The sequence below is a fragment of the Acomys minous genome (assembly GCF_964271855.1).
Source record: "Acomys minous genome assembly, chromosome: 6".
NCBI lineage: Eukaryota > Metazoa > Chordata > Mammalia > Rodentia > Muridae > Acomys > Acomys minous.
Window position 1 is genome coordinate 95,777,036 of NC_140487.1, and position 24,624 is coordinate 95,801,659.

Genomic DNA, 24,624 nt, shown 5'->3' on the forward strand with positions numbered 1-24,624 from the left:
GGTCCAAAGTCAAAGAGAATATCAGGAGCCTGGCCTGGACCACTGTATCGAAACCAAAAGGACACGGATGTACTGAGGATGATGAGACAGCCGAAGACAGTCTGCTGTAACACTGCATCAGCCTCGCACGCTATAACCTGGATCACATCCTATGTTGGTAGCATGTAAAGGTTACTTCTAGGTACTGTGATGTGAAAGCGAAGGAACAGGTTTCTTGTCAAGGGGACACAGAGCCCATGGTTTCAGACACTGTTCAGTCTGCATGGAGAAGGAGGTGGTCCAGGTTGTTTGGACTGGAGTGGGGAAGTCAACATGAAAAACATCGACACGAAAAACAAAGGGCCATGGTGGTGGGGCGAGGGGACAGGTAGCCTAGGGAGTCAGAAGTACAATTCTGAATTTCTAAAAGTGAAAAAACCAAACCAAACCAAGTAAGAACCATTCAAAACAAAACAAAAAAATCTACCGTCATCGAGGAAGGATGCCAGCAACCAGAGCATTAGTAACGAGAGACAGCAACCTATTTAACAGAGCTCAGGGCTCTGACAGCAAACCCGGCAAATCTCTGTTCCTCATCAGAATCTGGTCAGTGCCCTTCAGTTCACAACTTAAAACTGCTCCATCCAAGAAGTCTTCCCAGCTACCCCAGGGTCAGAGCCCTGTCAGGTGCTGTGCTAGCAGCCTCTGCTTTCCGCTGCAGAACTCTCCACGGCTGACACCGAAATCTTCCTTGTACGTCAGTTGTTCAATGTCTATCTGGTCTTTTCTACACAAGCAAGAGTCAGGGTGCCTGGGTCTGGATCTCACTGACATCTTGTGTAAGGACAGGAAACACTTCAAGAGTCACCGGGAGGGAATGAGAGCCCTCCAGTCTGTAGGTGGGGAAGTGGGGAGTAACCGCTTTCCAGAACTGGGGTGTCAAAGAAAAGGCCCCTGGCACTGTAAATCTGATATAGACCACTAGACTTTAAGGGGTCTGTCCCTAGACTCTCCTTCCTCTTCCTCTCTGCCTCAGCACCTGGGCCTGCCCTCTGTCCCTGCTTGACTCACCTGGTTGACCTCTCTGCAGATCTCTCCAACTCGCCGCACCAGGAGCTGCTGCAGGTGGCGACACTCAGAGCCGGGCCCGCCATCCTCCCTCATCAGGTTCCTAGGCAGGAAGGATGGACATTACAGAGAACCGCAGTGGGAGGCAGTTGTAGGGGTCCTAAGTTGGGGGTAAAGTTATGGAGCTGGGGACAGGGCACAAAAGGAAAGTAGATAAAGGAGGTAAAAATGTGCAAAGGTAGTGAATTTCATAGGAAAGGGGAAACAGACATTTTCAGCAGTTTTGGAGGCCTAGGCTTCATGCTTGCTTTGCCAGCTCCCTCATGACACTACACCGGGGCTCCCATCATGCAGTATGGCCCTTGTGTATTTTCTTTTCTTCTTCTTCTCCTCCTCCTTCTTTTTTTTTGAAAGACAGGGTTTCTCTGTGTAGCCCTAGCTGTCCTGGACTCACTTTGTAGACCCGGCTGGCCTCAAACTCACAGCGATCTGCCTGCCTCTGCCTCCCAAGTGCAGGGATTAAAAGAGTGCACCACTACGCCCGGCTGCCCTTGTGTATTTTTTTGTTTTGTTTTGTTTTTCGAGACAAGGTTTCTCTGTGTAGCCTTGCCTGTCCTGGACTAACTTTGTAGACCAGGCTGGCCTCAAACTCACAGCGATCCGCCTGCCTCTGTCTCCCGAGCGCTAGGATTAAAGGCGTGCGCCACCACCGCCCGGCTGCCCTTGTGTATTTTCAAAGCTTGGTCAAGATGTTGGCCTATTCTTGTGCCACCTCTGAGAACAGATGCCTAGCTGTGAGTCCTGGCTCTGGTTTGGGAAAATATTTAATTCCCTGCACTGAGTTTCTTCACCCACACTATTAGGGCAATGCCATATAGAACTTATGTAGATTCGATGAGCTGACCCTGCACACACTAGACAGGCACCTAATGTTATATGCACTTGTTAAATATCAGCCAGCACACTTACTTTTTAAATATCAGCCTCCAGAGCTTTTATGAACTTGATGCCCTTAAGGCTCAGGTTGAAGTCATAATCTGCATCGGCTTTTCAACCCCGCTAAGAAAGTCAAGAGTGCTGGGCATGGTGACATATGCCCTTATTCCCAGCACTCATGAGGCAGAGGCAGGAGGATCGCCACGGATTTGAAACCAGGTCTACGTAATGAGTTCCTGGCCAGCCCATCAAAAAAATAAAACAAAAACAAAGATAAAGAGTGATGTGCTTTTCCTAGAAGAGATCAGGAGGAGTCCTGGGCCTTAGAAGACTGCTACCAAAGCATTCAAGCTTCCCTCTCTCTGGGACAGGGTTTCTCCTGTAGCACTGGTGACCTGGGCTACGTACAACATAGGCCTTAGGTCCCGTCAGTAACCCTGGGGAGAGGTGCTGTGCGAGGACGCACAAGAAGCTGAGAGCACGGGCTGCAGGCCGTGGCTCCTTCATACCGGGCATGTGCATACACCTCCACACGATCCTGCAGTATCCTGACGATGAGCCAGAAATCAGGCAGGGAGGGCCCAGGAAGGCCGGACAGTGAAGGCTGTGCAGGCGCTGCTCCAGGTGGAGTCCGCAGTGTGAAGGGGGCTTTCTCGACAAGGGCCTCACTGGGACCCTCACTGTCTGAGCCACTGCTGCCACCATCATAACCTGTGCCAAATGTGCGGACATTTAACCCCATCCTTAGCTGAGCCTCAGTCACCTGAATCTTGAGTTCATCAGGCTTGACAGTCTCCCTTAAGCAGGCCCGCTCTGGTCCCCCTACCTAGACCTTTCCCTATGCAGCCTTAAGCCCAGCTGCCGGTAACATGGGGTCCCACCCCGACCCAGAGCTTACCAAGGTGGTCTGAGTCCACACTGCCTTGACTGGACATGAGGCTTAGCCCTCGGCTAGGCCCAGACTGACTTCCTGTATAGAGAAGAGAATGCCTAGTGTGTCTCTGGATCCTGCGTTTGGTCTGGCAGTAGAAATGAAAGCTGGGAGAGACAGCTATGCTGCCCATTTTCTCTTACCTCCGTGTGACAAGCTGGGCAGGCTGATGAGGGGGTTGCCTTCAGAATCCTCTAGGGAGCCAGGAACTTGGGGGCTGGCTGTCAGGGCCTGAGGAACAGAAATCAGAACTGGGGTTTGGCATGTGACAGCTGCCACACCTCTTGGTCCCCAGGTCAGACTTACCTCCCCTTCAGCATCTTCAGCCCTGTCTTCATGGCTGTGCCACGCCCAGGCTGCTGAGCGGGCCTCCCCATGGAGCCCATCAAGTTGTTGGCCAGCTGCCACAAAGAAGAAGCCACTGTGAGGGTCCTCAAGGAGAACATGGCCAGGGAGGTGGAGGCGTCGGAATTCCTAGGGAAGGAGACAAGATCGTGGGTTAGGTAGGTTCTCTCACTTGACACTTCAACTCCCCACAGAAGCAGATGGGAACACTACTACTGCTGAGGGAAGAAAAGGCTGAGTGACTTGCCAAACTTCAGCAGGCCGGACAACAAGGTGGGAAGCTGGCTACTGCCCACAGCCTCAGGTTGTCAGGACAACGGGGGAGGAGCAGATGATGTGGCAGGACAGAGAGGAGAGAGATGTCTACAGACTCAGATGAAGAGTGGACTTTCCTGGGGTTTGAGGAAGGATGGACCCCCAGGGAACCAGGGAGTGTTCTGAGGGCAACTTACCTCCTTGAATTGTGTGAGGGAGCGCTCTGGGCCAAACACAAAACTCAGAGGAGGGGTTTGGCGGAGACAGGTAGAGCGTCCTGACGAGCTGTGGATGTGGGCAGCTGCTCGGTGCAGGGCAGGGCTCTGGGGCATGCCCCCTCTGCGGAGTGCCCCTACCATCTCATCCTCTAACAGCCAGCGGATCTACAGGCAGAGTGTGGGTGCAAGCCCTTGCTTATTGGGGCATCCCCTCAACCCAAACCACAAGACACCAAAAGACGGTCGGCCTGCCTCGACCATCTCCTGTACCTGACTGAGCGGGTGTCAGTTACAGCACTCGGGGGCTGCCGCCTACACGGAAGGAGAGAAGGCTCACCTCGTTCATAGTGCTCTCAATAGCCAGCCTGTGGGGTGTGGCCAAGTTGGACAGTCCCGGATGCCTAAGCGGAAGAAAGGTTTTTAAACTAGTTTCCCAGGGATGAAGCTGAGGGGCAGTGAGAGACTGAGAGGGAGATAAGGATGTACCTCTCTTCTTCTGGGGGTGGTAGTGGGGGTCCTAGGCCGTCATCTGACCTTAAAGATGATGGCTGCCCTGGGGACCGTGGGAATGATGCACTGCTCTCGGATGTCGACCTAAACAGGATGGGAGCAAAAGTCAAAGTTCAGGAGGTATTACTGTCCTAGGGTCATCCAAGGTCTCCTTGCTCCCCCAAACCCTAGAACCTGTCACGCTTGCTGCCATACCTGTGGTGCTGAGGGGCTGAGGCTGGGGGTAAGTCTACTTCCAGGGGCAAGGTCAACACAAAGACATCAAGAGTGATACTGAGGTCCCTCCGGGGGACTCGGCCTCCAACTGGGGGTCCCTCCAGACTAGAAAGCACTTGGCCTGTATGAGAGAGGTAAAATTAGGGGTTCCTGGGAAAAGTATAGTTTCCCAAGTTCTAATTGATATACCAAGTCTCCTCTGTCCCCAAGGGCAGACAGGCAAACAAGCCATACGGGGGAACTTTGGCCTTCCTTTTTAGCTCCCCCAAACTCACCCAGGCAGGTGGGCAGGCTGTACACAGGCACTGAGCTGTGCTGGCCACGGAGCCGCACAGAGCATGTGAGATGTAGGAAGAGGGGTGGCAGGTCATGCATGAGGCTGTCAGGCCCGCTGGGTGAGTCACCCCCTAAGATACTGAAGGAGTCTTCATCGGGGTTCACAGTGTCTGCATCTGACAGTGATGCGGAGTCCAGCCCAGCAGGTCCTAGGTCTGGTTCTCGGCTCTCACGGTATTCCACCTCCAGCTCTGGGTCACTTTCAGTGACCACACAGCAGGCAGATGTGTCCCCTGGAGGCACAAGACATGTGGTTGACAGGAGAGGGCAGCAGTAGGGACCATTGGATCCTGGTTGAAACAGCCATCCCACCTTTACCCACTTGCTCACACACCTTCCTCTCCCACGAGCTCAGCCTCTGAAAACTCCAGGTCACTGATTTTTCTGTCTATGGTGTCTCGGGGTCCCTCATCCTGGGGGAGGGGAGAGGACATGCAGGCATTGGGGATGCGAGATTCAAAAGGATTCACCAGGCTAAGAGGTTCCTCTGGGGCTCTGGGTTGGGGCATGAGGAAGGGGAGGAAGAAGCTTCTCACCTCTCGCCTACCGGATGGAGGGCAATAGAAGAAGTAGTGGGGGTTGGAGGGCACTGTGCGGAAGTGGAGACGACTGATCTCCAGGAACTTCTCCTGCGGGGGGTGGGAGGGGTGGGTTAAGAAGAAGGCTGTGATGGCAGCTGCCCCTTAAAGGACGCTACTGCCTTCACTAGGCCAGGACGTGACCATCCTGAGCCCAGGGAAGACCCGCGGGGCGGCATTAGCAGGGCTCTGCTGCTTCTGCTCTCTTCCAAGTCCCCACCTGGATGAGGCCCTGAAGCGCATCATGCGCCTCTCCTTTGAGCTGGCAGACATCTGTGAGAGAAATCTCCGGACCAGGATCTGGATTCCCAGAGACACGGGCGCTCTGAAACTCGGGCTCACTCAGGTCCTCCGTCTCTACACTGGGGATGGTGGAAGGAGCACAGCAACGTTAACGACCACCAAGGCCTAGAGGAGCACACACCTGCCTTTCTCTACAGGTCTTTGGACAAGGTGGGAGGTGGTGAGGGGAGCAACCCCTTCTGCCCCTTTGGGCTCTAACCTCCACGTGTCTTAGAGTAAGAGTGGCCCCCTTTCTGACTCGCATCACTAGATGGAAGGTGGCATCACTCAGCATAAAAGGAGAACTGGACAGGAAACAAAGCTTGTTGGAGGAAAGTGTGCTCACTTGGAGAGGGGCATGGAAAGTGGGGGACCTGGGGCTCCAGAGCAGTCACTGGGGTGGAGTCCTCGGCACCCTCATTGTTCAAGATGTTGTTCCCTCAACAGCAACACACTGTAGAAGCTAGCAGAGCGTTTGCCTTCCTGCCTTTGTCCTTCCCTCTAGCCCCCATTCAGGACCGGCGGAGGCCCACTGTGGGGACTCAGCAGTGGACACAGCGTTGAGCTGGACTGACACACTCACAGTAGTGAGGGAGAGAACTACGATTAATATGGAAGACATGAGGAGAATTTCTGCTTCCGCTCCTGGGAATGGACTAGCCCTAACTCAGCTCATCAGAACATACTCAATCAGGAGAGGACAGAGACTGCTGTCAAAGCCAAGCGGACAAAGCAGCTGCACTGGGACAGAAGCCAGTGACAAGGCACCACGGCTTCTGGGGTGCACTTCTCAGGACTGGAAGGCCGTGCTTGTAGGGACTTGGTCCGTGTTGTCTCCTTTAACCCTGCTCAACAACTTTCAAGAACAATCCTAACCTGGACTCAGAAACTAGGATAGCTCGTTCCCGGGGTTCTGGTCCTTCTTCGATGCTACTGCTGAAGGGGCCTGGACTGAGAGGACCAGGGCTTGGGGGTGCGTGAGGCAGACCCAGAGTATGGCCACACAGTGCAAGCAGAAAAGAGGTGATGTCTACTTCCTGCAGTAGCTCCTCACAGGCATCCACGGCTGTCAGCAGATCCTGGCAGGTCACGCTCTGTGCTTGCTGCAAGCTTCGGAACAGCCCTAATGAAAGTGGAATGGGCCATGGGGGTCAGCACAGTGATTGTCCGCCCCATCCCCAAGCTTATAACCCCTGTAGTTACACCTCAGAGCCACATTCCTTCCTCGAATGATATCCCTGCTCACCACGGACATAGCACCGCTGTGCATGCTCCTGCAGCAAGGCACAGTGCGTGGCTGCCTCTTTGTTCCTGGGCTCCATCCACGCCGAAGATGAGGAGGGGTGGTCCAGGTACTGGGTCCTAGGTATGTGAGGAAACACAGAGCTTGGCACACTCCCCTGAGTGATACTTTTGCCTTATCAGCAGCTCACGATACAGAGCGCTGTCTGGACTTTTCTTTTTTTTTTTTTTTGTTTTTTCGAAACAGGGTTTGTCTGTGTAGCCTTGGCTGCCCTGGACTCACTTTGTAGACCAGGATGGCCTCGAACTCATAGCGATTCACCTGCTTCTGCCTCCTGAGTGATGGGATTAAAGGTGTGTGCCACCACTGCCCGGCTGGCTGTTTGGACTCTTAACAGATGCATTGATGATTAGGGGTGTCTGATGGTTTTCTGAAGGACACAGCTAGGAAGCTGAGTTCCTGACTGACCAACCTGTCTATCCTCACCTGAATGTGCACCCAAGCATTGGCTGGGAGAAGCTAAGAGTCAAAATGGAGCACACTCACCGGAATATGAGATCTCGTGGTGCTTGAGGAGGCTGCAAGCCAACCATTTGTTCCCTCAGTGCTTCCAGGGAACAGCTGTAGACATAGACAGGGCACCGGGCCCGGGGCCCGTCTGCACCCTCTGTGTGGGGAGCCTGGCGCCCACTGTTGGCTGGTACGTCTCGGCAGGAGGGTGGGCTTGGCTCTCCAGGATCCTGGGTACTGTCTGTGAGGAAAGGTGCTCATGTCTTCACCCTGTCTAGTGGTTTCCCAAGCCCACCCTGTGCTTAAACAGCTTCAGGCAGCAGCCTTACCACTAACAAGGGTCACACTGAGGATGGGCACTTGGGACTTTGTAGCCTTAGTCCCTGTTTCTCCCAGGTCTTTCAGGCTGACAACTCCACTCCAATCCCCAAACTTAGGTTTTGTTTCTTCTTGAAAGGAACCCTCCAGGCCATAAGCAGTCAGATGCTGGACATCTGAAGAGGAGAGGAGGGGCACCTATCAGGGCTCTCTGAGGGCTGAGGAGGGAGCTTGAGGGAGAGGTCAGCTACTGGTACCTGAGAAGGTCGCTGGCAGAAAAGTCAGAAACACATGCTGGGGGTTTAGGAGCCTTGCATAGCAGTGCCACTGAGGGGGCTGGGCAGACACGGAAGGCCTGGGGATCCCAGCAATACCTACACTCTGTAGGAGACAAACAGAAAATAAGAGCAATCTGCAAGGAAACATTCCGAGTCTCGTCCCCTTCTTCCACCCTGACCGCGATCCTCTTCGGCTAAGCATGAAGCGTTAAGAGCAAAGGGAAGTGACAGACTGTGCCAAGGGCGACGGGAACCTGGGCAGGGGTGTGTGCTGAGGGAGGATGCAAGTATGGTAAGCGCTCAGGGGAAAGCGGGAGTGCTGACCAGGGAAGGAAGGGTGGAGTCTCCAGCGGCCTGGGTGCTGCTGTCTGCCTGATCCTTTGGGACCACGTGGCCTCCCACTAGAGCACCTTCTGGACCTATAATGGGGTAGAGATGGCGGAATAGAGCAGGACCAGCAGAGGCAGGGTGGGGAAGGAGGCAGACCACAAAGATGGAAACCACCCTGGGGTAGGGCAGGGCAGGGCTGAAGTATAGGATCAGGAAAGCAGTGTGGAGCTCACCTGGCTCCCGGCGGCTTCTCCGTAGGACCTCACTCAGGAAGGCAGCCTGCTCAGCGGGGGTCAGTGGGATCTCTCGGTCACTTAGCTCCTGCCCCAGGCAGCTGTGCAGCAGGCACAGCACCATGTCGTTGGTGGGACAGGGCCCCTCGGCGAGAGGCACACCCTCTGGCTCTGCCCGACACACACTCTGCTCAGCAACAAGTCTGCTGCTGCCCAGGGCCCCCGGCTCCACCCCGAGCAGCAAAGCCCTTCCTTCAGCCTCAGTTTCTAACTGCCCTGTCCCTCACTCACTCACTCACAGTGCTGGCTGACCTGCTCTCTATCTTCTGAGATGCCCAGGTCTGCTGGCCCCTTAGGTGAGGGTAAGTGGCTTCCAAGTATACCCACCTCTGGAGAGCAGGAGGAAAAACATCTGCAGCTGCTGGCACTGTGGCAACAATCCTAGTAGGTCAAAATGGAAAGGGATCTCATGGACACAGGCGTCTCCTCCTTGGTCCAGTCCTAGGAGGAGGAAAGAACAGAACACGGTGAGACCCAGACTACCTGCCTGTGGCTGCTTCCCCCATCTTCCTACCCTGCAACACCTTCTCCACTGACCCTCTGAGAGCCGTGGCTCTGGCGGCAGAGGACCCCACTCCTTGCTCTGGCACAGCTGTATCAGGTATTCAAAGGTCAGCAGCGAGCCTATGCAGGCAGCATCCCGGGGATGGAGCTAGGGGAGAAATACCAGATGACAGGAGTCGATCTATCCCAGGTGCCACCTCTGGGCTCAAGGGAGTGCACAGGCTACAGTCTGCGAGCAAGGGATAAATCTGGTAGGAGGCAGGGTACAGCTCTGGGGTCACTCACAGCTTGAGGGATCTGAGAGTAGGTCAAATCCTGCAAGTGTTTCCAGCTTTCAGGGCCAGGCCCCACTCGTCCATACTGAGGCTCCACCCACACCTCTGTGACCAGATTGAGCTCCGAATCCCCCTCTAGGGCCTCCACCTCCACATCATTGTCATCATCTGTTGAGAAGCTAGAAGAGAAAGGGTTCTAAGCCTGGAAGAAGTCCAGTGACAGCTGTGGCAGGGAGGATGAGACGGCAGGCACCACAGACAGCCATGTGAGCCGTGCAGACCAGAACCACTCAACACGGATCATCTAACCAGCAGCCCCCTGCTCTGGTTTGGGACAGAGGTCACAGTAGACTATGGCAGCCAGACATCTAGGTGACCCTGAGGGAGGTGACCCTGCAGAGGTGGCTCCCGGAGGCCACAGCCTCACCTGTCTTTGGTGTTGGTGGAGTGTGGGGGGAAGAGGATGTACTGGACCACACACGTGTGCTTCTCCTCAGCTGCAGCCTGCCCCAGCGCTTCATTCTGTGGACAAATGGGAGAACCTGGCAAAACCCGGGCCGGGAAGCGGCCAGGCTGCTTCTCACTCTGGTCTGAGGCCTTGGTCCCTTGATCGGGTGAGGCAGTTTCTGGCAGTCACCACCCAGTGGAGAGGCAAGTGCCCCAAGGCTCCGCGGTCCCGGGGTCGTTTCTAGAGGGAAGGACACACCTGAACGGGAAGCTCCAAAACCATGTTGATGATTCCTTCCCCGCTACAGGCAAAGTGGAATCCTTCAGAGAGCCGGACCCTGAAGCCCCGAAAAGACACAACAGAACCAGAAGGATGAGGACAGAGAAATGTAGCTCAGTGCACCGACTGCCCACCTCCCAGACGCCATCACACAACCTAGTCCACTGGAGGCGAGCTCGAGCAAATTAGCAGTTCCCTGGAGTGTATCAGGTCTAAGTGGGGGGGGGGGGGAGTACGGAGTGGGAGGGTGACAGCGTGGCCTGACTTGACAATGGTGCTTGGAGACGGGAGGGTTTGGCTTAGGCCACTGTCCAAACCCCGAGCCTACACTTGTCCTCTCCCTGCCCTAGCTGCCCTGCAGGCCTGGAGACGTACTCAGTGAGAACAGAGAGGAGCTGGGCGATGGCGCTGAGTGGCAGTGTTGGGGCCAGGCCTGACGGGACACTCCACAGCCAGCGCTGGTGGTACAGGTAGCGTGACAGCGATGCGAGGCTAGATGAGGCAGAGCGGCCAGACACCAGGGGCAGTGGTCCTGGGGGCTCCAGTGTCAGCAAGAAGGGCGCCCTGTAGTCCAGGGGCAGCTTCTCATACCTGGGAAATGGGGCGGCCCCCCAGTTGATTTCTAGCCTTCTCTCATGTACCGAGGCCTCCTCCCCATCCTCTACACCAACCTGATGAGGAGCTTGTCCAGTGGCTTATGAAGAACCACAAGGCAGGGCCGGTCAGACAAGGCCTGCTGCGCTCCCAGCGTGGGAGGCGACTTGGAGGGAGAGTTGCTCCCACCAACGCCCCCTAACCCTTTTCGTTTCACTTTGGGTGTCGGCTCCTTACTTTGCACCCGGTGAGGGAAACGAAGGCGCAGGATCTCTTCCTGCAGGCCTGACACAATCTGTGGGGGGAAGTGTAGTTAGGCTTCCTCACTCCCAACTCCTCCAGGGCTAAGAGGAGGGATTTACTGTCAAGGAGAGAACTCTCCCTCTCATGGTCCTCTGGGGGTGCCTCTTCTTACTGAGCCAGGAGGCTACACCTCACAATTCCTCAGTCAGTCAGTCAGTCAGTCAGTCAGTCAGTGCCTAGCTTACCTTATGCCGGGCCTGGGCTGCCGTGCCAATTGGAAAGCCTAGGCGAAGAACCATGCACGGGGTCTTGGAAATGATGCGGACCATGTAGAAGGAGGATGGGGGCTGGTCTGGGGCACTGAGGAGAAATGAACTGAGTGAGCAGTCCTGGGCCGAAAACAAATGGGCTTCAGCAACAGGGATGAGGTCTAGGGCTAGAGGGAGAGACAGGGCTGAGGTGTGGAGAGCTGATGAACACTCTGCCCACCTGGAGAGCAGCTTGACGTAGGAATAGCCTTCGACCAGCACAAAGCTGCTCCAGTCTCGGAGCAGAGACGTCAGGGAGGAGTGTGAGATCCTGCACTGGATGGTGCTGTAGCGCCCGTTGCTGCCTGGGGTGTGCAGGTGCTTAGGGAGTGGCCTGCGGACAGGGAGGGAGACCGAGAGCGAGATCAGACCTGCTAGCCCCAGTCGCTTCTGGACCCCGAGGTCATGGGAGCTGACCACAAGCTCAGCTATGGTTGGCGCTTTTCCCCTTAGCCCCGCTCCCCAGCCTGTTCCTCCATCAGCGCCATGGCCCTGGGCCTGAGGGTACCCACGTGTCATGCTCCAGGATTAGCACCAGGCGATGCATGTGCAGCCATCTCTGCCATGAATTAGCATCCATGGACAGCACTGGCTTCCAGTAGGCAGCAAACTGGGCATGGGACGAGTCGGAACCACTGTGCTGAAGGGAGAGCACCTGGGGGCGGAAAAGGCCAGCCCTCTGTAAACGTTTGTGGAGAGGTCGCAAACAGCCATGGCAGACTCAGTTCCAGGGGGGTCAGCCTGTGTCCAGGGGGACACAGGCCAGCCTGGGATAAAGGCAAAATCTGGTTTTTCAGCATGAAGGATATGCTTGGATGACTGAGTCGGGACGGAAGCTGCCCGGCTTATACTGACTTTAAAGGAAAGTGGCTGGGCGCTGGCGAGATCTAATGATGAGGCACTGCACACTTCCACGGGCCATGTGCTCACACTGTACCAGGTTATCAGTTGTAGACTAGGTGAAAGGAGCACAGAACTCTGAAGTTATGGTCTTCAGAAGTATCCAGTCCACATGGCTGGTGGTGGCTGGAAACAGGGCGTGGGTAGAAGGGGGAGGCCCTATGGCAATGATGGGCAGGAGCAATGGCAGCCTGCCAGGTACCATCACCCAGACAACCTGCTAGGTACCATCACCCAGACAGCCTACTAGATACCATTACCCAGGCAGCCTGCAAACAATGGCAGCCTGCTAGGTACCATCACTCAGGCAGCCTACAAATTGTCATCTGTTAAGTGGTCTGCTTGGGTGGCGTCTTTTTCTATTAATAGTTTTCCCAGGCCTTAGGATGCAGGAGGAAGGGATGGGTTCAAGGCTGAAGCTGGTTTGGGTGCCTCAGACTTGAGAGAGGACAGTGCTGGCCTTGGCCTCCACTCTAGGAAAGCACGGAAGGGCTGCAGCTTCAGGACCACTCACCGGGGTGGTGGAGCCAGGAGGGATGTAGAAGAGCGGCACTCCACTCTTGGTGCTGTCCGGGAGTGTGAAGTGCTCCGGCACTGAGGAGAAGGACTGCAGGTGGGCAAGCATCTGATCTGTCTGGTTAATGCTGTGGAACAAGGGCCAAGCTTCAGCTATAGCGCACTGCTGGGGGCAGCTGGAGGGAACTCAGGAGTACAAGGAACCCCAGACAGGAGCCTGGCGTGCTGGGTCACTCCCCCCAGCTCCCAGACTCACGAACCTGTCCCTCTGCACAAATGGGGTGTTGCTCATCAAGTGGTGATCTTACTTACCTCTGTAGTGTGTTCCAGAAACGGCGGATGACGTGAGTGCGATACAGTGAGCGAATAGGCTGTCTTAGCGCACAGGACACATCATGTAAAATGTCATAGCCGCCTTCCATCGTCACTTCTACCCGTGTCATTCGAGGGCCCTCGGGCTCTAGGGGCCAGGGGGCCACAGCCACATACTCAATGCGCATATTGTGTTTCCACAGCAGGACCAGCTTCACCTCCAACTGGGACCCTCCTTCAGGAGAGCAGGAGGGCAAGTGAGGTTAGAAGAAGCAAGACGCCAGGCCTGAGCCCTACTCAGAGCCTCACCTACATCGTGGAACTCGAGCCTGGCCAGAGTGCCAAACACAGTTCCGGACATTTCAGACCCACAGCCTACCAACCAATGTAGAGAGAAGCTTGCAGGAGGAGTCTGAAAGCATCCCAAAGTCCACTTGTCTTAAATGACAGGTAGAGCCTCTTACAGGGACACTTTTAAATGTGTTGTAAGCCGGGGTCCCCCGTTTATCTGGTAGGTCTGCACACACATAAGCTACCAGCAACCTGTGACACTGCAGTGGGGTCTAGTGACGCTCACCTTTGGCTAGCGTAACTTCTCGGACACTGTAGCCCTCTCGCAGGCGGACAGACACAGTGCTGACCAGGTCGGCTGGCACCTCTTTCTCAGTGTGCTTCTTTCTGCGCAAGGCCAGGGCAGGGTTGCTGCTTGCCGAGACCAGGTGCTCATTAAACAATCGGTGCTGAGAGCCTGGAGGACCCATGAGGATGGAGAAGGAGAAAGTGGTGATCTGTCAGCTGATGGATACGGGGGAGGGGCTAAGCTGAAATCACTATGAGAGGAAGTACCAGAGAAGCCAGTTAGGCTACCAGTCCTCCCAAAGCCAAGGCCATGCCATCTCCAAGGCCATCCTATATCCACCCTTCCCCCACCTATAGGGCCTGCCTCTTACCACAGTAGTATTCGGGATTCAGGGCTTCCCCACTGCGCAGGAAGGAGTAGAGCAGAAACGCCCGGTGGTAGACAGTCAGACCCAGGTTGCCTGGCTCAGGCTCAGGACAAGTGGACAGGTAGGAACCAAATGTCGCCATGGCAATGAACTTCATCAATTCCACATTGGGCACATGGCCAAAACTACAATCGTAAGAGTAAACTCCTCCCACCTGGAGAGAGAGAGGTGGGGAAAGGGGGAGAGAGAGAGGGCGGGCAAGTGAAGGCCCTATTCCACCGGAGGACCAGGAAGAACAGGAGAGGGAACTATTGTTCCCACATTCCCAAGCACTGAGGGGAAGTGGCCACAGTGCTCCCAGGACAGACCACTACCTGTACCTATCCTTTAGCCTTCCTATCTAAAACCCATGCCCGCTGGCTACACCACCTCTGACCTCCTTCTCCAGGTCAAAGACACCCTTTTCCCTTCTCTACAGATTTTGCTAACTGTTCCACTGGCTTCTTGTCATTATATGTCTAACAAAGTGTTTCTTAAACTTTGAGGTGCATTAAAAACAAACAAACAAACAAACAAACAAAAACACCTTGGGGATTTAGTTGCAGTGTATGTCTGGTGTGGGGCCTGAGAGCCTGCACTGAAAGTAAGCTTTTGTACTATAATACCAACACCAAGGCTGTAGATCAAACCACTTCTGATCTATAGGCCAATCAGTCCATATCCATTTTTTGTCAGTGAGGTTTTGTGGGGCAGCCACACCTATTCACTTTGCATTTGGTGTATGGCTGCTTTCAGACTACCCCAGCAAAGCTGTGACACTAAGGGCCTGGAAAGCTCACATACTTACTGCCTGACCTCTGCAGAAAATGTTCCCAGGCCTGCTCAACACGATTCACTTAACTTCCTAAAGGAGTTAGGAACTGAGTGGTTGGTTCCTGAGCCGCTCCTCTAGTCACACACCTGCAGCTGGCTCTACCCTGGCCCTTGGCTTCACTTGGAGTGAATTCATCTTTGCAATTCCAGATCGCCACACCCCACAGTCCAATCTCCCTTTAGCTTCCTTCCAGCTCTCCCTGCTGTGCTGGGACCTCACTAGGGTGCTCTGCCAGGCCTCACTGAGGTGCTCTGCCAGGCCTCTGGCCTCTGCTGTCTCTAAGTCTGTCTGCATCATCCTGACTCTCAGTTCCCAACCCAACCTGGACCGTCCAATCAAGCAACCCTGAAAACATCACTGTCAAATATCTGGCCCTTTCATTTCTTCTGTTCCTGTCTCAAAACCCCAAGCAGGGTCACAATGTCTCCATCGGTGGCTAATGAAGGGAACCAGCAGGCTGCTCCACACCAAAACACAACCCCCACCCAACCTCAGAGCACGTTCCCAGGGCTGCCCTGCCTCCTTAGGTGTCACCTTCCACTTCTGAGAGGAATCAGAAACCTTTGGCAGAACTTTACTTTCTAAGTTTCAGTCTCAGAGAAAGAACGAGGCTTGTTCAAAAAGAACTGCCCCATCTGTTTCTGGAGCCAATGCTTTCCTGTCAGTTTAGGATCCCACACTATCAGGCCATTTTTCTAGTTTTTGTTTAGTTTAGTTTTTTTTTTCCCCTAACAAAAAAGGAAATTAAAACCACACAGAGATACCATCTCCCAGTTAGAATGCCTATCATAAAGAAAACCTCAAATGCTAGTAGGGATGCTGGAAGAAGCAGACCTTTTCACACTGCTGACAGGGATGTAAATTAATCTAGCCACTAGGCAAATCAGTACGGTGCATCCTCAGAAGACTAACTTCCATACGACCCAACTAGACAGCTCCTGGATATGTGCCCAAAGGACTCTAAGCCAACATGCCATAGAGACACTTACATATCCTACGTTTACGACAGCCATATTCACAAAAGCCAAGTTAGACAATCAGCCTAGATGTCCAACAAAAGATGAATAAAGAAAATGTGGTCTATATACACAAGGGAGTTTTTTGTTTGTTTGGTTTTGGTTTTTTGAGATGGATGTCCTGAACTAGCTTTGTAGACCAGGCTGGCCTCGAACTCACAGAAATCCACCTGCCCCTGCCTCCAGAGTGCTGGGATTAGAGGTGTGTGCCACCATGGTCTGTTTGTTTGTTTTTTAACTGTGCACTGGTATTTTGCCTATGTGTATGTCTGTGTGAGGGTGTCAGATCCCCTTGAACTGGAGCTAAAGGACCCTGGTGAGCTGCCCTGTGGCTTCAAGGAATTGAAGCTGGGCGCCTGAGCACTGAGCCATCTCTCTTGTCTACAGTGGAGCCTCACCCAGGCAGTGAATTACGCTGCCTGTGGAAGGACGCAGACGTGAAGGGGATCACGTTAAGTGAGATACAAGCCAGACTCCGAAAGACAAATTTGTGGATCCCAGATTTAATCAGATAAATAAAAGCATTTGCATATCTTTAATAACATCAAGGAGAAGTGACCCTGGAGTACAGAGGACAAGTGAGAGGTGGGAGAAAGGTGAGGGTATAGGAATAAATGTGGCCACGGCATAGGAAATATCTACTTGTGTGACGATGTCTATGAAACCTATCACTATGCAATGAATATAGCCAATTAAATAAATTAAAAGAACCATGCCTAAGTGTCTACCTTAACCAGCAAACTAAACCAAACTAAAAAAAAAAAAAGCTTTCTTTTACCTTTTACTTCTTTCTGGCTACTATTCACTCCTGTTTCTCACTTTAGCTGATTCCCCTCCCCTCCCCCCTCCCGAGACATGGATTCTCTGTACAGCCTTGGCTGTCCTGGAACCCTCATTGTAGCCAAGGCTGGCCTTGAACTCACAGCCATCTGACTGCCTCTGCCTCCCAAGGGATTAAAGGCGTGTGTGTGTGTGTGTGTGTGTGTGTGTGTGTGTGTGTGTGTGTGTGAGAGAGAGAGAGAGAGAGAGAGAGAGAGAGAGAGAGAGAGAGAGAGAGAGCGAGCGAGCACGCCTGGCCTCAGCCGACTTCTTGTGTCAACATCTGCCTTCACTGCTTTCTCTTCTGTGCCCCCTGCAGTGCACATTTCCTGCACCACCTCTTCACTGAGTGGCTCTAAAACACTTCCATGTGACTTCCTAGCCAACAAGCCTAAAGGGCGCTTTTCAGTCCTCAAGTACTCAGCCTGCTGTTCTCACTAAGTTAACTGCTCCTTCCTTGCAAACCTCGGCTCCTGACACTGCATGCTGCAGACCAGCGGCCTCCATCGCTTGCTGGTGTTTCCTGGGGCTCTTCCCAGACCCTCCCCTCTTCTCAGTGTGTGTAGCCTGATAAATCTAAAATGTCTACCTCTAGATTACTGCCACTTCCTGAGTATAAAGATCTGTGGATCCAACTGCCAACCACCAGGAAGAACAGCCAATTACTAGCCAGGGATGCACACCCATGCACTTCAAACGCATCATCTCGCCCACTGTAGGATGCCTGCTATCTCCTTTGACAGATGAATCCCACTTAGAGAAAGTCCGTGTCACGGAGCTAAGAAGCACAAGCTTAACTCTAAAGGCGACTTACGACACAGCTCTGCAGGATGGAACCACAGGAACCTCAATTTGTCATCTTGCCTTTACTCGGCCAAGCAGTAAAAACTTCCCTATAAAGCATAAGCCCAACTTCCCTTCCACAAACCTTCATCACTCAGTGATTGCGCTTAGACTCAGGTCTTGACGCCCTGGTCTTGCCTACCCTCAGGCCTTGCTTCCCAAAGCTCTTGCTCCCTGCCCTGCAGTCCATCCGTGCAAAGCAGTGGCAGTGTCCTGAACAAGCCTTCCTTCCTACGTTGGTTAAGCTGGACTGAGCTAGGTTTTCTGACCCTTGCAACTAAAGCAGTAACGAGGTTGGGGGCAGATGGGATTAGAACTGACTCAGATGGCAAAGTTTCCATTCTTTCCCCCACAACATGCTAAGAAAAGGGGACAAATCCTGAGGAAAAGCGACAACAACGCGAGTCCTCTCCCACCACTGTCACCTACCCTGCTCTACACCTGGCACCTTCTCCCCAGGAAACCATGTCACCATCTTCACTTGGGAAATCTCGCCTGTAAGAAAGCAACCAGCCATTCCTGACATTGTGAGATTCCTCATTTCCCACTGCTCCTTCCTGGGGAGCCCTCACCTGCACAAAGGAACAAGCCACAGTGCCACTGCGCAGCTGGTTCAGGAGTGTCTCACACACAGCAACATCAGGGACACTGGTTACCCCATCCGTGATCACGATGATTCCTGAGGCAGGAAATAAGGTAGATGGCCCTGGTGACCATGGCAATACCAAAGTCACAGGGAGGCCCAACCCACAGTGCCCCAAGACCGCCGTGCCTGCCCACTAGCACAGTTTACAAACTCCCTGCAACTGCCTTCTCTCCTCCCCCGCCTCTCCCTCCCTAGGTGCTCCTAGCCCAGCTTTCCTAGGTGATGTCCTTCCCATTGGGGGCTCTGAGGGCGACTGGGGCCGAGACACTGGGAACATGCATCAGGAAGGACTTGCAGTTTGCAAACAAGAAACACAATCTCTTTCCTGAGGCCCATTAGTCCTGGGGAAGCCTCAGTCTTTGCTAAATACCCCCTACCCTTTCTGAACCCATTTCCCCATTTATACCAATGTATCTTCTACTGACCTGCACTAGAATTTGAGGGCAGTAGCTGCAGTGCCAAGATGCCCTGACGAATCATACTGACCAGCCCAAGATCAGCTGTCACCATGGAGACTCCCACCTTCCGGCCTGAGGACTCCCCTGATTCTGGGGACTGGTCTTCTGCCTGGCCCAAAATTGCAGAAAAGAAGGAATGAGACAGAGAGCAATGCTGTCTCATCTACAGCAAAGTCAGAGTTCCCTCTGTCTGCCTCTCTTGCTTGGCTCAGGAGACTGCACCTAGGGTCCCTCATGTGCTGGGTACATACACGGTCTGCCACCGAGTCTACACTCAGCCCTCAAACTGCAACTCGGAGCCTGGTATACCCAGGCCAGACATGTGTGGCTGCCAACTTCCCAGGTGAGTTCTGCTATGTGCTCACGCCCAGCAACGTGCTGAGATGCTGAGCGTCAGATGGGAAGGGAGCAAAGCAGGAGATGCAGTGTCAGACTGTGCCGAGGCAGTCTCTCCACCTTTGCCAAGGCAGGCCCCTTCCTACATCCCCATCGCTGCTCTGAAGGACTTCATAAGTAGTCACCACATAGTATTTGCACAGCCACTTTGACACTCTCCAAAATAACAAGGCGGAACACTCCAGCAAACTAAACAGCTTTATCCTGGTTGTGCAAAATGCTAAAGAGATCAAAGCGGCCCATGCTCACTCTCAGATCCAGGAGTGGAGACAAAACAAGCACCCCTCAGACAAATGGCCTTCCCGCTTTCTCCTGGCATGAAGCTGTGCGCCTGTCTTGACTGTTCACTAGCACGCTGTCCTTGGTTCACTTTGCCCCTTGCTCTTTCCCTTTCCTGTTCTCTCTCTCCTCTCTAGTGGGCTGACGGCTGCCCTTTAACCTCTGCCTTCTGCCCTCTCTCTTCCCACGTACCTGGCCCTGGGGCTCATACTGCTGTTGCAGCATAGCGGCCACCTTATCCTCAAAGAGGCAGAGCTGCTCATACACCTGTTGCAGGAAGGCCTCCCGCTGCGAAGGGTCCAAAAGGCAGCCTTGCACCAGAACCTGAGAAGCACAGGGAAGGATGAGGTGGGGCAAGCAGAGCACGGGACATCACATCTCGAGTCTGCACAGGGACTCCCCACTTCTCACCCAACAGGAACCCCGAGTCTGACTCCACATCCAGTCCCCACCTTCTCAGAGAGTCTGCTGCTGCCCCAAACCCAGGGGCACTGCAATCCTGCTCAGGAGCTTCAGGTCACTCCTCATCTTAGTCTAGGGTCACAATGTCCCTGTGTTTCTAGTCCTCCACCCTGGGCTTCTCACCCCACACCCCTTCCTTTAAGGCAGCGATGGGATCTTCTAGCATCTTCCACATTGGACTGTGGAATGCTATGTGTAAACCTCTACTCCCCTGGCTAGAAAAGCCTCTAAACATACTTCATATACAAGCTACTCTGGACCCTTTCTCTGCTTGAAGTCAAAAGTCCCATCTCCCCAGTGAAGACACTCTCCTTCCCTTCCCCCTGAGCAGATAGCTCCCACTCCTCTTTGGGGAGCAGTAGGTCAGCCATTAAGCATTCACAACTGACCTAGAGGATGGGCGACCCTCCGCGCCTCTGACAATCACCCTGGAAGCTGCTACCTGTGTACAGGCGCCTGTGCTCTCGTGTTTTCTTCCTCAAGGCTCTGTGGGCCCTCTCCTCCTACTGCAGCCATGGGTGAGTGTCTGCTGCACATGGGCCTACAGTCCTGTGGTGGCTCAGGGTCCCTTCTGGCCTCCCCCTTCCCCGCCCTCCTGCAGACAACTACTTCTGCTTCTTTGCTCCCTGTTCTGGACTGGGGAAGGCATGAGGGGTGACCATCCTCCAGGCCTGTGGGTGGCACACAGAAGGAGAAACGTCAGGGACAGGAATACGAGAGTGTGCTGCTATTGTTTAGGACACAGGGGACTGAAACACAGCGGGATAAAACAGCAAGTTTTCATAGCTGGAAGCAGCGGTGCACACCTATAATTCCAGCAGGAAGGCAAAGGCAAACTGATCAAGAGTTCGAGGCCAGCCTGGGCTACATATTGAGTACTGGGCCACCTTGAGCTGAGGACTTATTGAAAAGAATCACAAAAAAAGAAAGCTGTCATTAAAAATCCTATTTTTTTTTTTACATGAAACAATGCTCATATTATAAAAAGACAGGACATGAGCCATGTATTTGGAATATACCTGGCGTTTTCCTCTTCTTTTGGATGAAGAAGGGAGGATTAACCCACTTACTAGACTACAAAGAAATTCTATAAAACATTAACAATGCCCTTTGGAAGACTGAGGCAGAAAGGGCATAAGGTCAAAGGTATAGGTCAAAGGCAACATGGGCAATCTGGTCAGACTATCTCAAACAAAGTATAAAAAGAGAGCTGGAGAGCCAGGCGTGGTGGCGCATGCCTTTCATCCCAGCACTTAGGGAGGCAGAGGTAGGTGGATTGCTGTGAGTTCGAGGCCAGCCTGGTCTATGAAGTGAGTCCAGGACAGCCAAGGTTACACAGAGAAACTCTGTCTTAGAAAAATATTTTTAAAATAAAAAATAAAGAGAGCTGGGGATATAACATAAGGGTGCACCACTTGTTCAGCATGCACAAGGCCCTAAGTTCAATTCTTAGTACTAACAAAGAAACAAGCGAGCTAGGTATGACGGCACATGCATATAAGCTTAGCATTTGGAAAGCTGAGGCAGAAAATAAGAGTGCCAGGCTAGCCAGGTCTGTTTAGCAAGGTCCTGTCTTAAGAAAGACTCAGTTTACATGTGCCTGTCACTGGTGGGTTTTATTGGACGGTGCCTACTGGTGTTCTCACAGTTTCGATGTCAGAACCTGTGAGTGCCCTCACCGTACTCGATTGGCATTATCTCCTTTGGTATCTGTCTCCCTTCCTAAGCTTGTAACTATCTGTGCCCCTAGGACTCGGCCTGGACACGGCGCGGGTGAGTGCTCACCAGGGGGAATAGTATTGAGTGATTACCTAACAGCTCCGCTCTTCCTGACTTGGCTATGGAGCCTGCAAAGCCAGGCCTGTCTGGAGATATGGCCTACAACCACCATGGCTGGGTTGGGAGACACCTAAACTTGGGCAGAGGGCTGGCAGTCCTCCCTGGAGACCTGGCAAGTACCAACTGCTCTGTTATACACTTCAGACCTTTAGGTGCTGTTCTTGGCATCTAGCTCTCAAAATAAACAAACAAACAAACAAGCAAACAAACAAACAAATTGACTGCTGAGGGTGACACTATAGCCACAAGGGACAGCTTCAATGAGTTGAGGGTGGCTAAGAGTGGATGGGGTGGGGGTGGGGGGTGGGGAACTGGGACAACGCTCATCTAAGCCAAAATCAATTATTTCAGTAACAGACTTGAACCTTTTCCAAAAGGAGTGCTCTGTGATAGGCTGCTCTGGCAGGAGAGAAACCTTTTAATTACTTCCGCAGTCAGCATTATCGCTGACAGTGCACAGGGCGCTAACAAATGACCCTTCTCTGTCTTGAAAAGAAATTATGTTTCTGGAGATTGAAATAGCTCAAATGCCACAAAAGTATCCTAAAAGACTGTGTCCTGGGCTCCGGACAGGAGTCAGCACAACAGAAAACATGTCACAGAACTAAAGGAGTTATATAGGGATGAGGGTGGGCGTGGGGAGGGGGGCGGGGGTGAGGGCACAGACAACAGTCAGGGGCCAGGCACCAAAGACTCCATAGGGTGGGTAGAGAAGCATGCGCCTAACGCCAGCTAACCAGAGGAAAGCTCTTCTAAGACGCGAAGAGCAAGTCCTTCTCAAGGGGAGAGACTTGATGGAGTAAACACCACGCATACTCCAGAAGCTGGCAGAGGCTTGGCTGTAGCTCAGCTGAGCGTTCCTGCAGCCCAGGGGAGCTCACACCTGTAGTTCCGGCATTTGAGAGTGGAAGCAGCAGGATCAAGTTCAAGGTCATCTTTGGCTACACAGCAAGCTCAAGGTCAGCCTGAGCTACATGGGAGTCTGTAAAGTGTGTGTATGTGTGTGTGTGTGTGTGTGTAGGGGCAGGGTGTGTGACATAGGGATGGACACCAGGATAGGACGGACAGACAGTTAGAAGGCTCCAGCAGGTTGACATGTGCCACCAAATCTGATGACCTGAGTTCCATCCCTGGAACCCACATGGCAGAAGGAGAGAACTGACGCCCACAAGCTGTCCTTCGACTTTCACCAGCAAGGCGCACACATACACACACAGATACACACAGACAGACAGACACAGACCCACTGAATGTAATGGTGGGGGTGGGGAGGACAGAAAAACTGACCTGGTACCTGGGTACAAACAGTGGAGACAGGATAAGGGTTTGGCTCAACAGGCTATCAGAAATTCGGTCTGCAGACACAAGCTTGGAGAGAAGATGCACTACCTGGTGGGACTGCAGGCCAATGATGGAGGAGTAGGCCTGGATTGTTACGTAGATCTCAGGCTGGAAGTCGATACAGGACCCAGGCACTCGGAAGGGCCGAAGCAGCCCGCCCAGACAACGGGACAGAGCATGGAAAACTTCATCAAACAGGATTTCCCCTGTAGAATCGTCCTGAGGGCAATGAAGAGAGAGAGAGAGAGAGAGAGAGAGAGAGAGAGAGAGAGAGAGAGAGAGAGAGAGCGCTCACAGTGGTGTCCAAAGCAGCTATAAGCAGAGAACAGAAACATGCAGGTTTCCTGGGGCAGCAGGGCCTCCTGCTATGGTCAACTGTGTCCCCATGGACATGGACTAAGATCTGTCTTTGAAGTTCACCCATAAGGCTGAGATTGTTTTTACTTCTCCCAGACCTCTCTCCTTCTCACCCCCTGCCCCCCTACACCCCCCCCTCCCGCACAGAGCCCACACTCACACCCCCTCTTTGTTACTATCTCCCTCAGGGCGCTTACCACAATGCCAGTAGATGGGCTGAGGTCCAGCTCAATAACAAAACGATACTGCCAAGCCAGGAAGGTGACCCGAGTGGAAGGGACAAGAAGGAATGGCCTTGGGACCACTGGTTCATCTGGCTGCCATCCAGGGGGCAAAACACTGAGGATTTCCAACTCTTCCTCAGACTGAAGCTGGCAAGATAAAAGACAAAAAGGGCCGTGGCAGGAGAGATGCTGGACCGTGGTTAGGAAGGCTTGTGTTTTCAGAAAACCCACGAAATCAACTCACCTGGGCTCACAGGGGCTGACAGAGACTGAACTGACAATCGGGGAACTGCATGGGTCTGACCTAGGTCCTCTGCATATGTTATGGTTGTGTAGCTTGGTCTCCTAACAGTGCAAACACGGCTGTCTCTGACTCTTTTGCCAGCTTTTGGGACCCTTTTCCTCCTGGTGGGATGCCTTATTCAGTTGTAGTACGAGGGGAGGTGCTAGCGTATTGCAACTTGATATGCCATTTTTGGTTGGTATCTCTAGGAGGCCTGCTCTTTTCTGAAGGGAAACAGAGGACTAGATCTAGGGGAGAAGGGAGCTTGGGGGAGGGAGTGGGAGGAAGAGGAAACTGTGGTTGAAATATAATACAAGAGAAAAATAAATTTTATTTATTTATTTGCTTGATCATTTAATTTGGTTTTTTTTGAGACAAGTTCTCTCTGTGTAGCTTTGGCTGTCCTGGAATGCACTCTGTACATCAGGCTAGCCTTGAACTCAGAGATCCACCTACCTCTGCCTCCTGAGTGCTGCGATTAAAGGTGTGTGACAATACCTTCTGGCTAAAAAAAAGCTGTTTTGTTTGTTTGTTTTTTAAATAAAAAAAAAAAAGAAAGACAGAAAAGAAAGAGAGAGCTTATGCTCTCAAAGAGGGCCCTGTGTCAGAGGCTCACACTTACCTGAGTCAGCTCCAGGGCATCCAATGCCCTCTTTTGACCTCTATAGGCACCTACACACAGGAGATACACACTCACACAGACATGTTTTTATAAAGTTGAACTAAGGTGAAAGGAATTCTTTTCTTTTCTGAATCCCAGTATCTGTGAGGCTGCAGAAAAAGCACTTCACTTCTTTAAGCCTCCTGGTCCACCTCTGTGAAACAAACCCAATCC

General features: G+C 53.0%; 2 protein-coding genes across 4 annotated transcripts in view; one reads left to right on the plus strand and one right to left on the minus strand.

Moving 5' to 3' along the window:
* Positions 1 to 24,624, plus strand: part of ELOVL1 (ELOVL fatty acid elongase 1) — a 72,188-nt gene that overhangs the window by 19,253 nt on the left and 28,311 nt on the right. The gene's annotated exons all lie outside the window — the stretch shown is intronic.
* Positions 1 to 24,624, minus strand: part of SZT2 (SZT2 subunit of KICSTOR complex) — a 46,120-nt gene that overhangs the window by 17,083 nt on the left and 4,413 nt on the right. Inside the window, exons 3-41 of one of the 3 annotated variants that reach the window (XM_084787079.1) lie at positions 23,480 to 23,653; positions 22,974 to 23,144; positions 19,476 to 19,607; positions 18,576 to 18,717; positions 18,077 to 18,183; positions 13,956 to 14,166; positions 13,583 to 13,753; positions 13,006 to 13,240; positions 12,692 to 12,821; positions 11,790 to 11,932; positions 11,459 to 11,611; positions 11,215 to 11,329; positions 10,804 to 11,021; positions 10,508 to 10,723; positions 10,112 to 10,190; positions 9,833 to 9,927; positions 9,416 to 9,584; positions 9,164 to 9,278; positions 8,954 to 9,067; positions 8,567 to 8,737; positions 8,328 to 8,422; positions 7,983 to 8,106; positions 7,737 to 7,901; positions 7,444 to 7,648; positions 6,901 to 7,016; positions 6,531 to 6,777; positions 5,593 to 5,734; positions 5,331 to 5,423; positions 5,129 to 5,207; positions 4,734 to 5,027; positions 4,438 to 4,579; positions 4,219 to 4,326; positions 4,070 to 4,133; positions 3,712 to 3,897; positions 3,221 to 3,388; positions 3,058 to 3,145; positions 2,882 to 2,953; positions 2,493 to 2,694; positions 1,051 to 1,150 (exon numbers count right to left, since the gene is read on the minus strand). In XM_084787079.1, the coding sequence (XP_084643205.1) occupies positions 1,051 to 1,150; positions 2,493 to 2,694; positions 2,882 to 2,953; positions 3,058 to 3,145; positions 3,221 to 3,388; positions 3,712 to 3,897; positions 4,070 to 4,133; positions 4,219 to 4,326; positions 4,438 to 4,579; positions 4,734 to 5,027; positions 5,129 to 5,207; positions 5,331 to 5,423; positions 5,593 to 5,734; positions 6,531 to 6,777; positions 6,901 to 7,016; positions 7,444 to 7,648; positions 7,737 to 7,901; positions 7,983 to 8,106; positions 8,328 to 8,422; positions 8,567 to 8,737; positions 8,954 to 9,067; positions 9,164 to 9,278; positions 9,416 to 9,584; positions 9,833 to 9,927; positions 10,112 to 10,190; positions 10,508 to 10,723; positions 10,804 to 11,021; positions 11,215 to 11,329; positions 11,459 to 11,611; positions 11,790 to 11,932; positions 12,692 to 12,821; positions 13,006 to 13,240; positions 13,583 to 13,753; positions 13,956 to 14,166; positions 18,077 to 18,183; positions 18,576 to 18,717; positions 19,476 to 19,607; positions 22,974 to 23,144; positions 23,480 to 23,653 (5,751 nt within the window). The other 2 variants (XM_084787080.1, XM_084787081.1) reach the window with 2 other exon arrangements.